The 16368-nt window shown below is 36.6% G+C and overlaps 1 protein-coding gene across 1 annotated transcript; it reads left to right on the forward strand.

Annotated features, from left to right (window-relative positions):
• Window positions 1-13219: 13219 nt before the first annotated feature.
• On the forward strand, window positions 13220-16241 carry LOC125593339. Its single transcript, XM_048769841.1, has one exon. The coding sequence runs from the start codon at window positions 14016-14018 to the stop codon at window positions 14586-14588; it is 573 nt and encodes a 190-aa protein (XP_048625798.1). The 5' UTR covers window positions 13220-14015; the 3' UTR covers window positions 14589-16241.
• Window positions 16242-16368: the final 127 nt, after the last annotated feature.

Below are 16368 nucleotides of genomic sequence, written 5' to 3' on the forward strand. Positions count from 1 at the left end.
ATTTGTGTAGAAATCTATTAAAATCTATCTATACTATTATTTGCGAAGTGATTTTTGTAACGGAGCTCGCATGTTGAAAGTTAGAGCGGCTAAAGTCTTTAAGACCCTTAATGAATAAGATGATTTGTTAATATACAATTAATTTTAAATAAAAAAAATTAAATTATTTGGAAACATAGTAGTTTACTAAAATACTAATCTTTATTTATAAACATAGTAGTTTACTGATTACCTTTTATTTTATTTATTTATTTGAAAAAACTATTTTATTAACTTAGTAAGATATCCTAAATGAGAATGTTGACCATTTTAATAAAACTTCCTAACTAATAAATTTGACCAACTTATTTTATAAGAAAGATATCTCAAAATGATCATAAAAGTCCTCAAAGATAATTAAGCAATAAAATAAATCTAGGCTTATAAAACTGTAAGTTAGTATATATATATGCATGTATCTAACCTCTTTGTAAAATCCAAAAGTTAAGAAGGTGTGTGAAGATACATACTACGTTCTATCATATTGACAAAACAACAATATATATCTTATTAATTGTCTCTGTTCTCTTATTCACGCAGGGAGGAGGAAGAAAGATGGTGTCTTGTGGGAGGTTTGTTCAGGTGTCCTCGAGTGACGACGAAGAGGACTCCCTGGCGAAGACGAGGTCTCAGGGACAGAACTCAAGGAGACCTGAGGAAACAATGGAGGGAAAAATGAGGAAGCGTAAGAAGGTGAGCCTGAACGAAGAGTCTGATGGGGAAGAGGAGGAGACAGAGAGGAAGAGAAAGAAAGATGACGAAGAAACGCCGCCGAAGGAATTGGAGCCCGATGACGCGAAACCGGTTGGTGAGCCGGTTAAAGTTACGGGTAGAGGAACCCATTACGGGCAGTTCGAATACGGCGGTAACAGATACGAGCTGGTGAGTTACATCATGCTTTCCCTTTGCACCTGAATGCTTTGTTTCTAGCCTCTCTCTGACATTCCTTTATTGCATAGGAGGATTCGGTGCTGTTGCATCCAGAAGACACTAGTCTTGAGCCTTTTGTTGCCATTATCAAGGTACTGAATTTTTGTATATGCTCAGGGCTGGTCTTGGACAAAGCCAAATGAAACACTGATCTTAGGCACCCTAAAATTTTGAAGTGAATTACATAGACATGCCAAAAAGAAAAAAAAAAAATCTACGCTTGCAAATTTGTAGAAAAAAAAATTAGTTGAAATATTTAATAAATCTCCTATGGCCTCTTAAATCTTGTTGTATCATCCATTTCACTTGTTTTTTTGGGTAGGATATTACCAAAAAACAAGATGGAAGGATGATGATTCTGGGACAATGGTTTTATCGTCATGAAGATGCAAAGAAAAAGGATGGTGGAAACACTACAACAAATATGGCTTTTCATAGCATACGGATAACGCTATTATATGGTTTTTATAGCGGTTTTATAAATGCTATTATAGTTGACGCTATAATAGGGTACCTATATACGATAGCGTTTTGAAATGATGCTATTGTAGAGTGACCTATAATAGCGTTACGATTATGCTGTATTAATGCAATTTATGACACATTAGTCATGTTATAGGAAATTCTATAACAGCTGTTCTCTAACGTTGTATTAATTATATTTATAACACGTTATCCGTGTTATAGGAAATTATATAACAACTGTTATTTTTTGCTGTATTAAACTTAATAATAAAATCTAATTCGTGTTATATATAATTGTATAATAACATTTTTTTGCTGTTATGTATATTTGTAAAATAGCTATATCATGTAGCCATGAATTGCGTTGTAGTAGCTCTGCATAGATGCTATTTGGTGATGTGGTTTTGATTTATGTATATATGAATTGTAGCTTCTATTTTGGATACAGTTTCAGACAATAAATTCATCACATGTTACAGCAAATTCTCATAAAGAAATAAACAAAGTCTGAATCCATTTTCATTTCTCCATAATAGAAATACAATGTCATAATTAAGTTTGAAAGAGAAAACACAAATACCATAGGTTCATTAGTAATACTAAAGGAAAGAAAGTAGAAGACCATACAGTTTTTATTCCACCTCAAACGATGACAACTTTATCTTCAGGCCATGCTACAGTAGTGCCGACAGCATCCTCCATACACTCAATTGCAGACGTTGGCCTCCAAACCTTGGCATCATTCACCTTCACTACATCAACCCACACACGAACTGCATTATTCCCCAACGGAACGAAATGGACTAACTGTTCAAGGTTGTTCGAAGACCAGCGTCCTTCTGCAACAACTACTTTTTCACCGCTAATATCCAACAGTTTGCACTTCTGACCCTCTTTCACAATCTGTATAAAAGAACGATGTCAAATAGTGTAAGTAATATGTAACCATTAGCAACTTTATCAGGTCAACGATCACTACCTACTAATACACTTACACTTACCTTCTGAGAACTTGAAGGAGGTTGTGCAAATGTTTTTGAAATCTTAGCAGGAGCTGGTGGAGTGTGAACTTGTGAGTGCGTATGAGGAGTAGCTGTAGTTGGTGACTGTGTGTCTGAATTCTCGAATAAAACTCTGCTCACTGGCCATGCTACAAACGTCTTCAAACAGTCGCGAAGGTTTGAGTGTTATTCTGTTGGCCGCCAAAGAAATGTCTCTGTTACCGTTACCACATCCACATATACTTTAACAGCATTTGGTCCAAGAGGAAGGCCATCCACTAAGGCTTCGGGATCACGACTCTCCCAACGACCTTCAGCAACTGTTTCTTCATCATCTGTTAGCCAATGTAGCAGTTTGCACTTGTTCATTTTATTTTTCTCTGGGCTCTGACAAACAAACAAATCCATCATTGGAAACACATTAATAGATATTAGAAAAAATAACTTAAGATCAAAATGAGATGAGTAATGAAAACCTTACATTACTTGGAATGTCATTTGGAGAGAACTCCTCGTCAAGAACTAGAACCGCATCCTGAGGCCAAGCTACTGTTTCTCCTACAGCCTGGCCAATAGTATACATTTTTGGTGCCGGTCTCCAAAGAAATGCATCTTTTTCAAAAGCCGTCTCAACTACCACCTTAGCTGAATTAGGGCCCAAGGGTACATTGTTAACAAACTCCATCACATCAGAAGACAGAAAACGACCGTCTGCTACTTTGGATTCCCTGTCACACCAATCGTATAGAATACACTTAGGCAGTGGAAACCTTTTGTTTACACTCTACAAATATTAATCAACAAAACTGTTACATTCCGTTCAAGTTCAGCAAAAAATACTTAATCCAGAAGAACTTACTGATGGTGGTGAATTTTCACCCACTTCCGAGTCTGACCGCTGCAAATAGACATAAAAATTAGGTTACCATTTTGCAAAAAACAATAACCAAAGGACAGTTAATCTTTAACACTTACTCGACTATTCATTTTTGCAAGGGCCTCTTGTAATTCGTGAACCTGCTGCTTCAACTGAACTTGTGTCTGTTGCATTTCAGTCATTTGCTTGCTCTTCAAGCCGAACAACGCAAGTTTGCTCACACTCATTCCTCTACCCATTGCCCTCAAGCGTCCAGGATTGTCAGGTCCTAAGAGATGACTAAGAGTGTCTTCTCTTGGGTTTGAGGATGATTCTCCTGGATCATCAGACCGAATAAGCTCATTGGCCTTTTCCTGAAACATGTTGAAGTTATGATTAAACTGTTGTGTACTTTAACTCTACTGTGAATCTCATAATCAAATAAGGTAATGAAACAACAAATTACTATTTTTTCAGCAGCATCCATGTTTACTGCTGTCCCATCCTTTTTAGTTCGTGACTTGACCCATACATTCAGTCTGGTTACTTCACCAACATCTGAGCTCTCTTTTTTCTGCATTATGTCACGAAATTTCTTATTAAAAACCAATGTCAAATATATCACCACATGTTCATACGATTAAAGATCATTAGCAGGAAAATACTTACTAAATCTTCTGCCAGTCTAACCATTCCTTTACGGCTACATGTATGAGGAATCTGCTTACATCTTCTTTCCTTGAATGCATCGCTAACAGCCTATATAGAAGTGTTACAATGCTGAATATGAAAAATAAAACTAAGTACAATTTCATACCTTGAACTCTTTACTAGTCTTCTATTTCACAAACTTCCTCCACTCAGCCACTGGAATATTGTCTGGACGCAACTTCATTCGCTCTGCGTGGTTATCAGCTTTAATAATCTGATTAACCAAGCGTGATTTAGAGGCCCTCCATAAGCATCCCATCTGTTTCATTACTGCCGCTTTCTCAAACTCTCCATCCAGTTCAAACCGTAACTACAGCAACAAGAAAAATTTAAGGTTAACAAGAAAAAATAAAGACAAGCATAAACTACAATGAGCATTACTAGAAATACCTTAACAGATTTCCAGAGAACAGTCTTCCGTTCCTCACCAATTTTTCTCCAATCATCTATGACGACAGGAACATGTTCCCTTACCAAGGGACCTAAGTAAGAAGAAAGCTTAACTGATCCTTCTCCACAAGGTTCTCCAAACTCGGTGAACTCCACTTTTATTCGTGCATTAGGATCTCTTGCAATATCTTTCATCTTCGTTGGTCCTCTGTGTTTCTTAGTCTGGGGCTGTACCATATCACTATCCTCATCACGAACCTTAGCACCTTGGGCCTCTTTGTTGGGTTCTTCTCCACAAGCCGTAGCAGCTTCAGGATCTTTGTTTAGTTCTTCTCCACCATCATTAGCAGCTTCGGAATCTATGATGGGTTCTTCTACTCGAGCATTAGAACCTTCGGCATCTTGGTTGAGTTCTTCTCCACCGTCACTAGCACCTCGTGGTTCATCAAGCTGTGGCTGTGTCGGGTTCTCTTTGTGTAGAGGCAGAGATTCCTCAATCCCATGGTAGATGGTGCCGATGAATTCAGGGTCATCAACTCGTACTTGGGTCTTCCTTTTCCTGGATTGCTTTCTCCCTTTACCGGCCATGACAATCCTACAATAAAACTCAAGGGAAACTCAACAATTAACTCATACTCAAACCAACTCAAACATGAATCCTAAATAGTTAATCAATGCAATCAATCATTTATTCCATAATCAACCAAAGAATGTAATGCAAACCCAAGAATAGTTAATCAACGAAATCAAACATATATTCCTTCACTATCATCTCTGACATCATCAGCTTCATACGATATGTCTTCTAGACTCATATCCATATCCGAAGGCAATGGACCTACATCTGCATGTAGGTCATCCACTTTCTCATCACTGTATCTTCTACTTGGACACTTCATCACTACATACCAACTCGATTCATCATTTTCCCTTGAGTAAAATATCTGTCTCGCCTGAGATGCTAAAATGAATGGATCCTTTCCAAAGGATATGTGGCTGTGATTAAAATTAACCAGCGTAAAGCCATCCTCTACCTTCACACCGTTACCTTTAACTGCCCACTCACACCTGAATATTGGCACGTAGAAGGCATTGTAATCCAGTAGTATAATATCAACTACTCTTCCATAGTAGGATACAACGTCTACCACCTGCGCTGTGTCCCTTGCACTTGATCTACACATTGCTGTTGCCTCATAGTAAACCCCACTATTCTGACTTAGCCTATGCACTTGCTTCGTATAAAACTGTAGGCCATTCACAATGTAGCCTGTGTAAGATCGGGCTATACTACGAGGACCATAAGCCAGCCACTTCAGTGTCTCTTCCTCATCAGCTGAATCAATGGGTTTCTAAAATTTATTAAAATAAAAATTTGTCAGCTAAACTACATGGGTACAAAATCAAATAAAAACATTTACAGTACTAAGAGACCTGTTGCTTTAGCCACGCCGCGATTTTTTCAGTGTGCATACGCCATAAATAAGTTGCATCCCGTTGACATCTACTATTTGAGTCTTGTAGATGTTGTAAATGAGCACTTGCATATGAAAAAAACAAACCTCAATACTGGAATCTAATATAAGTTTAAATGAAAAATATTCTAAGTAGTAAGAGAAACTTACTCAACATATGGATCCACCATAGCCGTGTTTTGTATTACAGCAAGATGAGCTATTTTCAACTCTGTATCAGAAAATTGGAATGAGCGGGCAGCTGATATAGGACGACCTTCGAGGATGGAAAGGCTCTCATACTCAGTGTTTCTGTCCTCTTTTTCTTCTACATTTGTTGTAGTCTTCAAGAAAGCCGAGCAGAACTTCATGCACTCGTCTGCAAGATAAGACTCAGCTATACACCCCTCTAGTCTTGCTGTGTTTCTTACATAGTCTTTCAATACTTTCATGTACCTGTTTTAAGTGAACATAAAATTTTAGTTATAAGTCCATTTGGAAGATAAATAAATATTTTTTTTCACAAGAAAACATACCTTTCAAAAGGATACATCCATCGGAAATGGACAGGACCACCAAGTCGAGCTTCTCTGCCTAGATGCACACACAAGTGAACCATGATGTCGAAGAAACTAGGTGGCCAAAATCTTTCAAAAATGCAAACAGTCTCCACAATTTCAGTTTCCATTAGCTGGAGTTGTTCCATATCAAGTTCTCGTTGGCATAGAAGGTTGAAGAAAGCGCATAAGCGGAAAATGGCTACCCTAGGACCCTTACATAGTAAGCCTCTAATTGCTACTGGCAGCAGTTGTTGCATTAGGACGTGGTAATCATGAGATTTGAGTCCCATCACCTTACACTCCTCTAATGATATACAACTAGATATATTAGCACAGTAGCCATCAGGACCTTTAAAATCAAAGAGCCGCTTACAGAATGTGTGTTTCTCTGACTTTGACAAAGACCATGGAGCTGCTGGGAGTAATGTCCTTTTACCCTGAGCTTTTGGATGCAAATCCTTCCTGATACCAAGACTTTCAAGATCCTTTCTAGCCTTTAGACCATCCTTTGAATTGCCACAATGTAATAATGTGGCAATCAAGCTTGCAGCCACATTCCTCTCCACATGCATAACGTCTAGATTATGTCGAACAGGTAGCTCCTGCTCATGTGAAAGCAAATAAAGAAATCAGTCAGAACAAGTGTTATAGAATTAAACATCTTGTAAATCGAATTTTTATCCATACCTCCCAATAAGGCAATGAGAAAAAAATCTAACGTTTCTTCCATCTAGACAATTCCTCTTCGTCTTTCTCTCCTATATCTTCATCTTCATCAGATTCACTTAGTTCCTCCTCGTTATCAGATGGTATGTCAACTCTAGTAGCTCTCTTTTTCCCAGACTGTTTTCTATTACCAAACACATTATTGTAATTTCTCAGCACAAATGAGACATTCCTACCCGTCAGTATCCTTCCCTTTGTCCCATGCTCTGTTTTCCCATCAAACCAAGTCTTCTTTCCTCTGAAACTATGTAAGGGAGGCAAACATTTCCGGTGGCCCATAAATACAAATTTCCTACTATTACTCAGCCACAAACTATCTGTGTGCTTCCCGCATATAGGACAACCCATCTTACCCTTCACTTTACAACCAGCAAGATTCCCATATGCGGGGAAATCACTAATAGTCCAAAGAAGCATTGCCTTAAGCGTAAAGGTTGTCTTACTAACTGCATCGTATGTTAACTCGCCTATGCACCACAGATGTTTTAAATCTTCTATCAGAGGTTCTAAGTATACATCTATACTATTACCCGGTTGATGGGGTCCTGGAATCAGCAGACTGAGCATTATGTTCTCCTCCTTCATACATAGGTGAGGAGCCATGTTGTAATTCACTAGTAACACAGGCCAACAACTGTATCGGCTGTTCTTCATACTGAAGGGATTAAACCCATCTGTTGAAAGCCCAAGTCGCAAGTTCCTCTCCTCCGCTGCGAACGCCGGATACTTGTCATTCATTGACTGCCAAGTAACAGAATCTACTGGATGGCGCAGTTTCCCATCTGTGCTCTTGTTATTGAAATGTCATCGTAAATCCATTGCAAGTTGCTCCGATCTGAACATCCTTTTCAGGCGAGGTATTACTGGAAAGTATCTCAAAACCTTCTGTGAAACACCCTTCTTGATTTCACCAGTATGCATGTTGGTCTTCCATCTAGGCGCCTTGCATTTTGGGCAACTCTCAGCCGTCTTCAGCTTCTTTCTAAATAAGCAGCAGTCGTTCACACAAGCATGAATTTTTTGATATCCCATATCAAAAGATTTCAAAAACTCCTTGACATCATAAGTTGATGTGTGCAGCACATTGTCTTCAGGTAACATGTTCGACAAAGTTTGCAGTAAGTCATCAAAGCTCTTGTCTGACCACCCATTCTGAGACTTAATCCTGAACAATGAAACTACAGCTGATAGCTTGCTATGACTCGAACACGTTGGATACAAGGGGGTTTCAGCCTCTGCAAGTTTTGCTAAAAACTCATCTTCTTTCCTATCCTCACCCTCAACTGACTCATGCAACTCTGACCCCCGAATGGCTAAATCCTCATCTAAGCAGTTTGCGGCTTCATATAAACTAAGGATCTCAGCATTCCAGCATCTATCTTTAACTTCCACTACATCAACTGAGTTACCATCTCCATGGTGAAACCAATCCGACCGTACCTTGTAAGCATCACCCATTCCATTTATAACCAAATGAGAGACAACCTCCTCACTTGTATGGCGATCTAGATTACGACATCGGGCGCATGGACATACAATCTTCCCATTAACTCCTAACTTAGCAGTAACATCATTGACAAAACTCCTCGCACCTCTCTCATATGCAGAATCAACTCTTAAGTTCATGTAAAAAAAAATAGTTATGATAAGAGGAAATGCATAAACTGAACACTTAAACAAATGTACATACCTACATAAATGCACCCATGACTTGTCCAACATTGTTAAGACCCTTGCCACAGTTCAAACAAGCGTACATGGTTCAAGCAACAATGACAATATAAATTACACTTCAAAGTGTTAACCGCAAACAACAAACGCAATGTCTACAAAGGCTACAAATGATTACAAAATGAGAATAAGTAAATAGATGTGGCTAACCTCCACAGAAGATAGAAGACGCAAGATTGTGAAGACACGAACCCACACCTGCAAAAAAAAACTGTGATTAATGGAAACTAATATGAACCCAGAACCTAACTAATTATCACAGCATTGAACAGCCAAAACCTATCTACTTTCAGAACTTGAATCAATCGACAACATCATAACCTAACTAATCACAGCATTAAGGATTCACTTTCAATTTAGAATATCGGATTTGAAATCGGAGATGATGATGGCTGAATCGAATTGGAGACTCGGTTAGGATTAATGGAACCAAATATGAACCCAGAACCTAAGTAATTATCACAGCATTGAGCAGCCAAAACCTATCTACTTTCAGAACTTGAATCAGTCGACAAAATCAAAACCTAACTAATCACAGCATTAAGGATTCACTTTGAATTCGGAGATGATGAAGGCTGAATCGAATTGGAGACTCGGTTAGGATGAGCGAAGAGATTAATGTTGGTGAGCGACGAGGAATCGAGTTGGAGATGGTGGAGAGAGCGTTGAGCTCGATGTGGAGAAGAAGAGAAGACGGAGAAAACGAGAACCTTTTTTTTTTTTTCTAATGCTATGAAAAGTAATTTGAGAAATTTTGGCCGCGAAAACCCCCTTTTTTTCTAAGTGTTGCCGCTAAGTGTATAAACTTGGGTGATTAGTAAGTTTTTAATCTCGTTTAACTGATTTTTCGGCATAGCATAAGTAAAATGCTATATATTTCTTATTCAGGCTTCTAATTACCTTTCCATAGCAGTTACGAAAATTGTGCTATTATAATCTGCTATCAATACCTATATTTGTTGTAGTGAAACTGGGTAGTAAATGATACACATGAACTTTTCTACAGTTTCCATCGTGATGAGGTCCCAGCAGAATCAGTGATTGAAAGATGCGTGGTGAATTTTGTTCCAGCTCATAAGCAACTTCCGAGAGGCAGAGGTTTTATTGTGCGAGAGGTGTATGATACGGTTAGTAAGAAGCTGTGGAAGTTGACTGATAAGGATTATGCAGTTGCAAAACAACGTGAAATTGACCTCTTTGTGGATAAGTCATTGGCGCGATTGGGTGATCTTCCTGACCTCTAATCTAAACTGTTTCATTATATATGGTTTTGTGGAGAGTTAAGCCAACCGTAAACCAATTATAACTTTAAAAGTATAATAGTCTTTGTTTAATAATGCAAAAGCTGTATGTTGCTGGACCTCAATATATTAATAATCTTGGTAATGGTCTTCTGTCCATGCATCCAACTAACAAAAGCTTAAAACTCAAATTGCTTGTGAGTATTGTTGTGTAGTGTTTTATGTGGTATGACCAGAAAATACTAGAATTATTGCAAGGATGGTTCTGCTATCTTATCTATCTGATGTTTTAAAAATTACGCCTTAAAGGATCGATTTCTCTCCATCGTTTAGTTTTATTTCGTTTGAGAGCGTCCCTTGGCCATAACGAGTGAACTTATTTTAATCTGAATTGTTCACATTAATTTTTAATAGTGTATTAACAACTTAGAGTTTTAGTGCACATCAAATCACAATAGTATAAAAGGAAGAAAATCAACTAAGACCAAGATTTGACAATAAGTATGTGATAATAGAGTCTAGCTAGGGCAAAAAGGGATTTTGGTTTTCCTTAAAGTAAGCAGAAAATAAATATGCAGATATAAACAATGAAATAAGAGAGTCATGCTTTAGGAAAATCACATGAAATCAGATTATGAATGTATACAATTTTTGAAAAAAATCAACTAAGCACCATTCTAAAACTCAAAACACGAATGTATAAACTTCCCACTACTGTGACTCCAGTTACTATGTCTAATAACTTAGAGAACTAACTCCCGTTGAACCTAAGAGATTGAACATGCATCAGGTTCGAGTTTCGATAAGTCCACAAAGTGCAATAACATCAATCCCTGTTGGTTAAGGACACCTTGCTCACATGAAATATTTTCAAGCAATCAAATCAACTCCCACTGCATTCAGTTAACCTAAGATCATGAATTAGGTGATCAATAAGTTCAAACATTAAAAACAATCCAAGTGAAGAACTGTAACGCATATTATCTAATCAAACAATCCTAAAATTCATTTTCTTAGACTCCTTTGAAACCCTAAAATCTAACTATAATGCTACTCAACATAACCAAGTAACACAAGATCAATGATAGAATCTGCATAATTGGAATAAAGAGACAGAAACAAAGTTCAAAAAGATTCTTTTGTCTCTTCACAACTTTAAAGCTTAAAAGTCTGGACCTAAAAACGGCTCAAAATAGTAGATATAGGTCAAAATACGTAATGATCGAATTTTAGGACAAATCAAACCGAAAATAAGAAAATCTAAAAAAAATTCGTATTAAATTGGCAAACAGTCCAGTTTTCAGTAATATGCGCATAACTTTCGATCTAACCGATAGATCGACCTCCCCCGGTGGTATTGGAAAGAGAAGTCAATTCTCTATCTTTTGTCCAAACTGAGCTCAATTTCACTGTGGAAAATCTTCCATATATGTTGTTCAATTTCTAACACATTTGCATAATTCTACATCTTTTGTTTTTTTTTTTTTTTTTGTATCCAGTTCAAACTCAATTGTTCTAAGTAGACTTTAAACCTGTAAAACTACCAAATAACACCAAAAGAATTCAAAACACATACTTAACTAAATAAAATACTCAAAATATAGGATAGAGCTAGTAACAACACTGATATATCATGTATGTGTAAACATAGTTTATAATTTTGATTAACGCTATACGTCGACTTAATTAAGTTATTTTATCGAGTTGAACTAGTGTATGGAATTTTAATACGACATCTATTATATTATAAATATATATGATACTAGATAAAAATATTAAACATGTTTAAAATTGCTTAGGCCATCCAAAAGTTTTCTACCGACACTATGTCTCGCAAGGGCATCCTCAATCTCACTCTATGTTTCACTCTAAAATAGACATTAAAATAAAAATGACCCAATAGTTTTCTTATATTTTATTATATAATAGAGTGAAAATTAGTTTACTAGAGTAATTTGTTTATTTTTATTCACCACTCTATTTTTCACTCTAAAATAGAATACTATTGAAATATAACTCAGTTCTATTATAGAGTTATTCTATTTTAGAGTGAAAAATTGAGTGAACCATTGGAGATGGTCTAACATCTCATTTGGATATATGTTTGTTTCTTAACTTTTAAATATTTTATTTGTGTACAAATCTATTAAAATATATTTAAATAATTGAGGAAGCAACTTAACGATTTTTATCTGAAAAAGGTACAAAAGAAAAATTACTAAACAAGCACAAACCACTAAAGTATATATCATGAATTATTAATTAACTTCCTATTGTGAAAAATACAAGTCTTGACTGTGTTTTATGCAAACTACTCAATCTTTAAGGAACTAAAATACTAATCTTTACGTACAAACATAGGACGTAGTTTAGTGATTACCTTTTCTTTTATTTATTAGCTTGACAAATTTTATTTTTATTAATAAGATATCCTAAATTAGAAAGTTGACCATTTTTATTAAATACTTTGACCAATCTTAGTTTTGTTAATAAACTTTCCTAAATAATAATTTGCCCATTCTGATTTTTTTAAAAAGATATCCCAAAATGATAAACTTGACCAATTTTTTGGAAATAATTTTATTTTTGAACCAATAAAATATGTTTTAAAAAATATAAATATTAATAATATTAAATTTTGTGATTATGTTATGAAATCTTACAATATTTTTTTGTATCGAACTACAGTTTAGCTAAATATTTCTGTAATAATTTAATTGAAAATAATTTTTGCAAACAAACATTTAAGCAAATAATACTTTTCGAAAATTAATAACTAAGAAATAAATTTTTTTAAAAAAAAATCTTTTTGCTAAATTTGGCAATAAAATAAACTTCTGCTTAAATTTGGTTTAAAATGTAACTAAATTAATATTAATTTTCACATAAACTTGTCAAAATGAGCTGGGATACTAAAGTAATAAAATAGGTTGACCATAAAAGTCTTTAAAGATAATTAAGCAATAAAATAAATCTAGTCTTATAAAACTGTAAGTTAGTAAATATGTATGTATCAAACCTCTCTGGAAGATCAAAAAGTTAAGAAGGTGTGTGAAGAATATACATACTACTTTCTATCATATTTACAAAAACAACAATACATCTTTTTAATTGTCTCTGCTCTCTTATTCACGCAGGGAGGAGGAAGAAAGATGGTGTCGTGTCGGAGGTTTGCTCAGGTGTACTCGAGTGACGACGAAGAGGACTCTCTAGCGAAGATGTTGTCTCAGGGACAGAACTCAAGGAGACCTAAGGAAACAATGGAGGGAAAAATGAGGAAGCGTAAGAAGGTGAGCCTGAACGAAGAGTCTGATGGGGAAGAGGAGGAGACAGAGAGGAAGAAGAAGAAAGATGACGAAGAAACGCCGCCGAAGGAATTGGATCCCGATGACGCGAAACCGGTTGGTGAGCCGGTTAAAGTTACGGGTAGAGGAACCCATTACGGGCAGTTCGAATACGGCGGTAACAGATACAAGCTGGTGAGTTACATCATGCTTTCCCTTTGCACCTGAATGCTTTGTTTCTTTTTTTTTTTTTTTTGATAAGTCCAAAGAAGATATGCTTTGTTTCTAGCCTCTCTGACATTCCTTTCTTGAACAGGAGGATTCGGTGCTGTTGCATCTAGAAGACAATAGTCTTGAGCCTTATGTTGCCATTATCAAGGTACTGAATTTTTGTATATGCTGGTCTTGGGTAAAGCCAAATGAAACATTGACCTTAAGCACCCCAAAATTTTGAAAAAAATTACATAGACAGGCAAAAAAAAAAAAATAATTTACGCCTTCAAATTTGCAAAAAAAAAAATAGTTGAAATATTTAATAATCGCATATGGCCTCTTAAATCTTGTTGTGTCATCCATTTCACTTGTTTTTTTTTGGGGTAGGATATTACAAAAAGACAAGATGGAAGCATGATGATTCTGGTACAATGGTTTTATCGTCAAGAAGATGCAAAGAAAAAGGATGGTGGAAAATGGGTAGTAAATGATACACGTGAACGTTTCTACAGTTTCCATCGTGATGAGGTCCCAGCAGAATCAGTGATGCAAAGATGCGTGGTGAATTTTGTTCCAGCACATAAGCAACTTCCGAGTGGCAGAGGTTTTATCGTGCGAAAGGTGTATGATACGGTTGATAAGAAGCTGTGGAAGTTGACTGACAAGGATTATGAAGTTGCAAAACAACGTGAAATTGACCTCTTTGTGGATAAGTCATTGGCGCGATTGGGTGATCTTCCTGACTTTGAAACTGAAGAAGATGTAGAGAAGGCTAAAAGATTTTCCGGGAAAGTAAAAAAACCTCATGTTGATCTTAGAAAGGACAAAGATGTCTTTCCTATTTCATCAGAGTATCATTCTATCTTAGACAAGTTTGATTCACTAACAGATAATTCTCATCGTAACGAATGTTTGGCGAAGCTTCTGGAAGCAGTCCAGAGCATATGCTTTAATGCTGGTGATGAAGCAAATGTGAGTTCCAAATAGTCTCTATTTTCACGCACTCACCTTTCATTAACCCTTTTGTTTAAACTGCTTGATAGGATGAGAGCTTTCTCTGGCCAGATGCTGCTGTTTCTCCCGTGTGTGCCCTTGAGCTGGCTATAAATGTTTCTTATGCATCAGATTATTCTAAATACAATCAAAGGATAAGGACATTGGCATTCAATCTGAAGGTTAGAATCTGCATTCATGCCATTTCATGATTATCTCTGCACGTATGCTCCATATTCTTAACCGTTGTTGATCTATGAATTGAATGTGACATTCTTATATGACATGCTAAAATTTGTATGCCTTTATGATCATTGAAAATTAGTTCCATTTTGTTTTGTCTGTAGAACACTGCACTGCTGGCTAAACGACTGCTCAGTGGCGAGTTAGAACCTGAAAAGATTTCGAACATGTCACCCACTGAGTTAAAGGTTAGGGAATTGTTATACTATCATATTACTATCATATTTGTAAACAGATTAATCTTAATCTTGCTTTCTGCTATAATGGGTAAATAGTAATGATTATTTCTTAAACTTTAAACTAATAAGATTTGTTTTTTATGGGATTCAGGTGGGTCTAACTAATGAGGAAACAGAGAAGAATGAGCCTGATGATGCGGAACGAATGCAGGTTTTTTCAATTATGACAGCCAAAGTTTTATCGAGTTTCTTGGATTTGTGTTGGAGACTGTCTTTGACCATGCCATGTGTTGGCTTTTGATGCAGATGACTGATGTAAGATGCTCGAGATGCAGTCATATTAAAGTTGGCCTGAGAGATATCGTTCAAGCTGGGCATCGAGATCGCTATCAGGTTCTTTTGCCTTTCAATATTACGTCATCTATTCTCGGCACGATCTTATGCATATTCATGGATCATAATAATCACATTCTGATTTTTTATGCATTTAGTTGGAGTGTATTGCCTGTGGAAATTCCTGGTACACCTCAAGGGATGAGGTAGTATCCTCTAGCTGTAGATACTGAACAACCTGCCTAAGGTACAAGGAGTGAGGACGTTGAGAAGAATTTAACCAGTCCTGAAGCTGAGAAGAAAATGACATAAGATTCCTTGAAGACAACCAATGACTCAAATGCTGACAACAATCCTGAAGCCACCAAGAAACCTGAGTGAAGAAAGTTTATTTAGGGTTTTGGGTATGAAATCTGTAAAATAAACTTGATATGTTTTCTTAGTGATCTTAAACTTGTACAAAAGATATATATACATTCCGTATGACGGTTTAACCATAAACCCTATCGGGCTTTACTAACACAGCCCAATACTCTCCCTCAAGTTGGAGCATGAAGATTGAGAATGCTCAACTTGGACACTAAACGCTCAAATTGTTGTCTCCCTAAAGCCTTTGTTAGAAGATCAGCCAGCTGTTCATGAGTGCGGACGTGAGGTTTTGCGATTGTTCCATCAAGAACTGCATCTCTAACCGCATGACAATCAGATTCTACATGCTTTGTTCTTTCATGAAATACCGGATTTGCTGCGATGTATATAGCTGCTTGATTGTCGCAAAAGAGATGAACAGGGGTTGTGTGCGGGAAACGAAGTTCTTTGAGCAGTTGTAGAAGCCATAATATCTCATCCAAAGTGTGTCTCATAGCGCGATACTCGGCTTCAGCCGACGAACGAGAAACCTTGTCTTGCTTTTTAGATTTCCATGATATAGGAGAACCACCAAGAAACGTGACATATCCAGTCAATGATCGTCTTGACAAAGGACACGAGTTCCAGTCAGAGTCGCAATACGCAGTCAG

The sequence above is a fragment of the Brassica napus genome, chromosome C9, assembly GCF_020379485.1.
Source record: "Brassica napus cultivar Da-Ae chromosome C9, Da-Ae, whole genome shotgun sequence".
Classification (NCBI taxonomy): Eukaryota; Viridiplantae; Streptophyta; class Magnoliopsida; order Brassicales; family Brassicaceae; genus Brassica; species Brassica napus.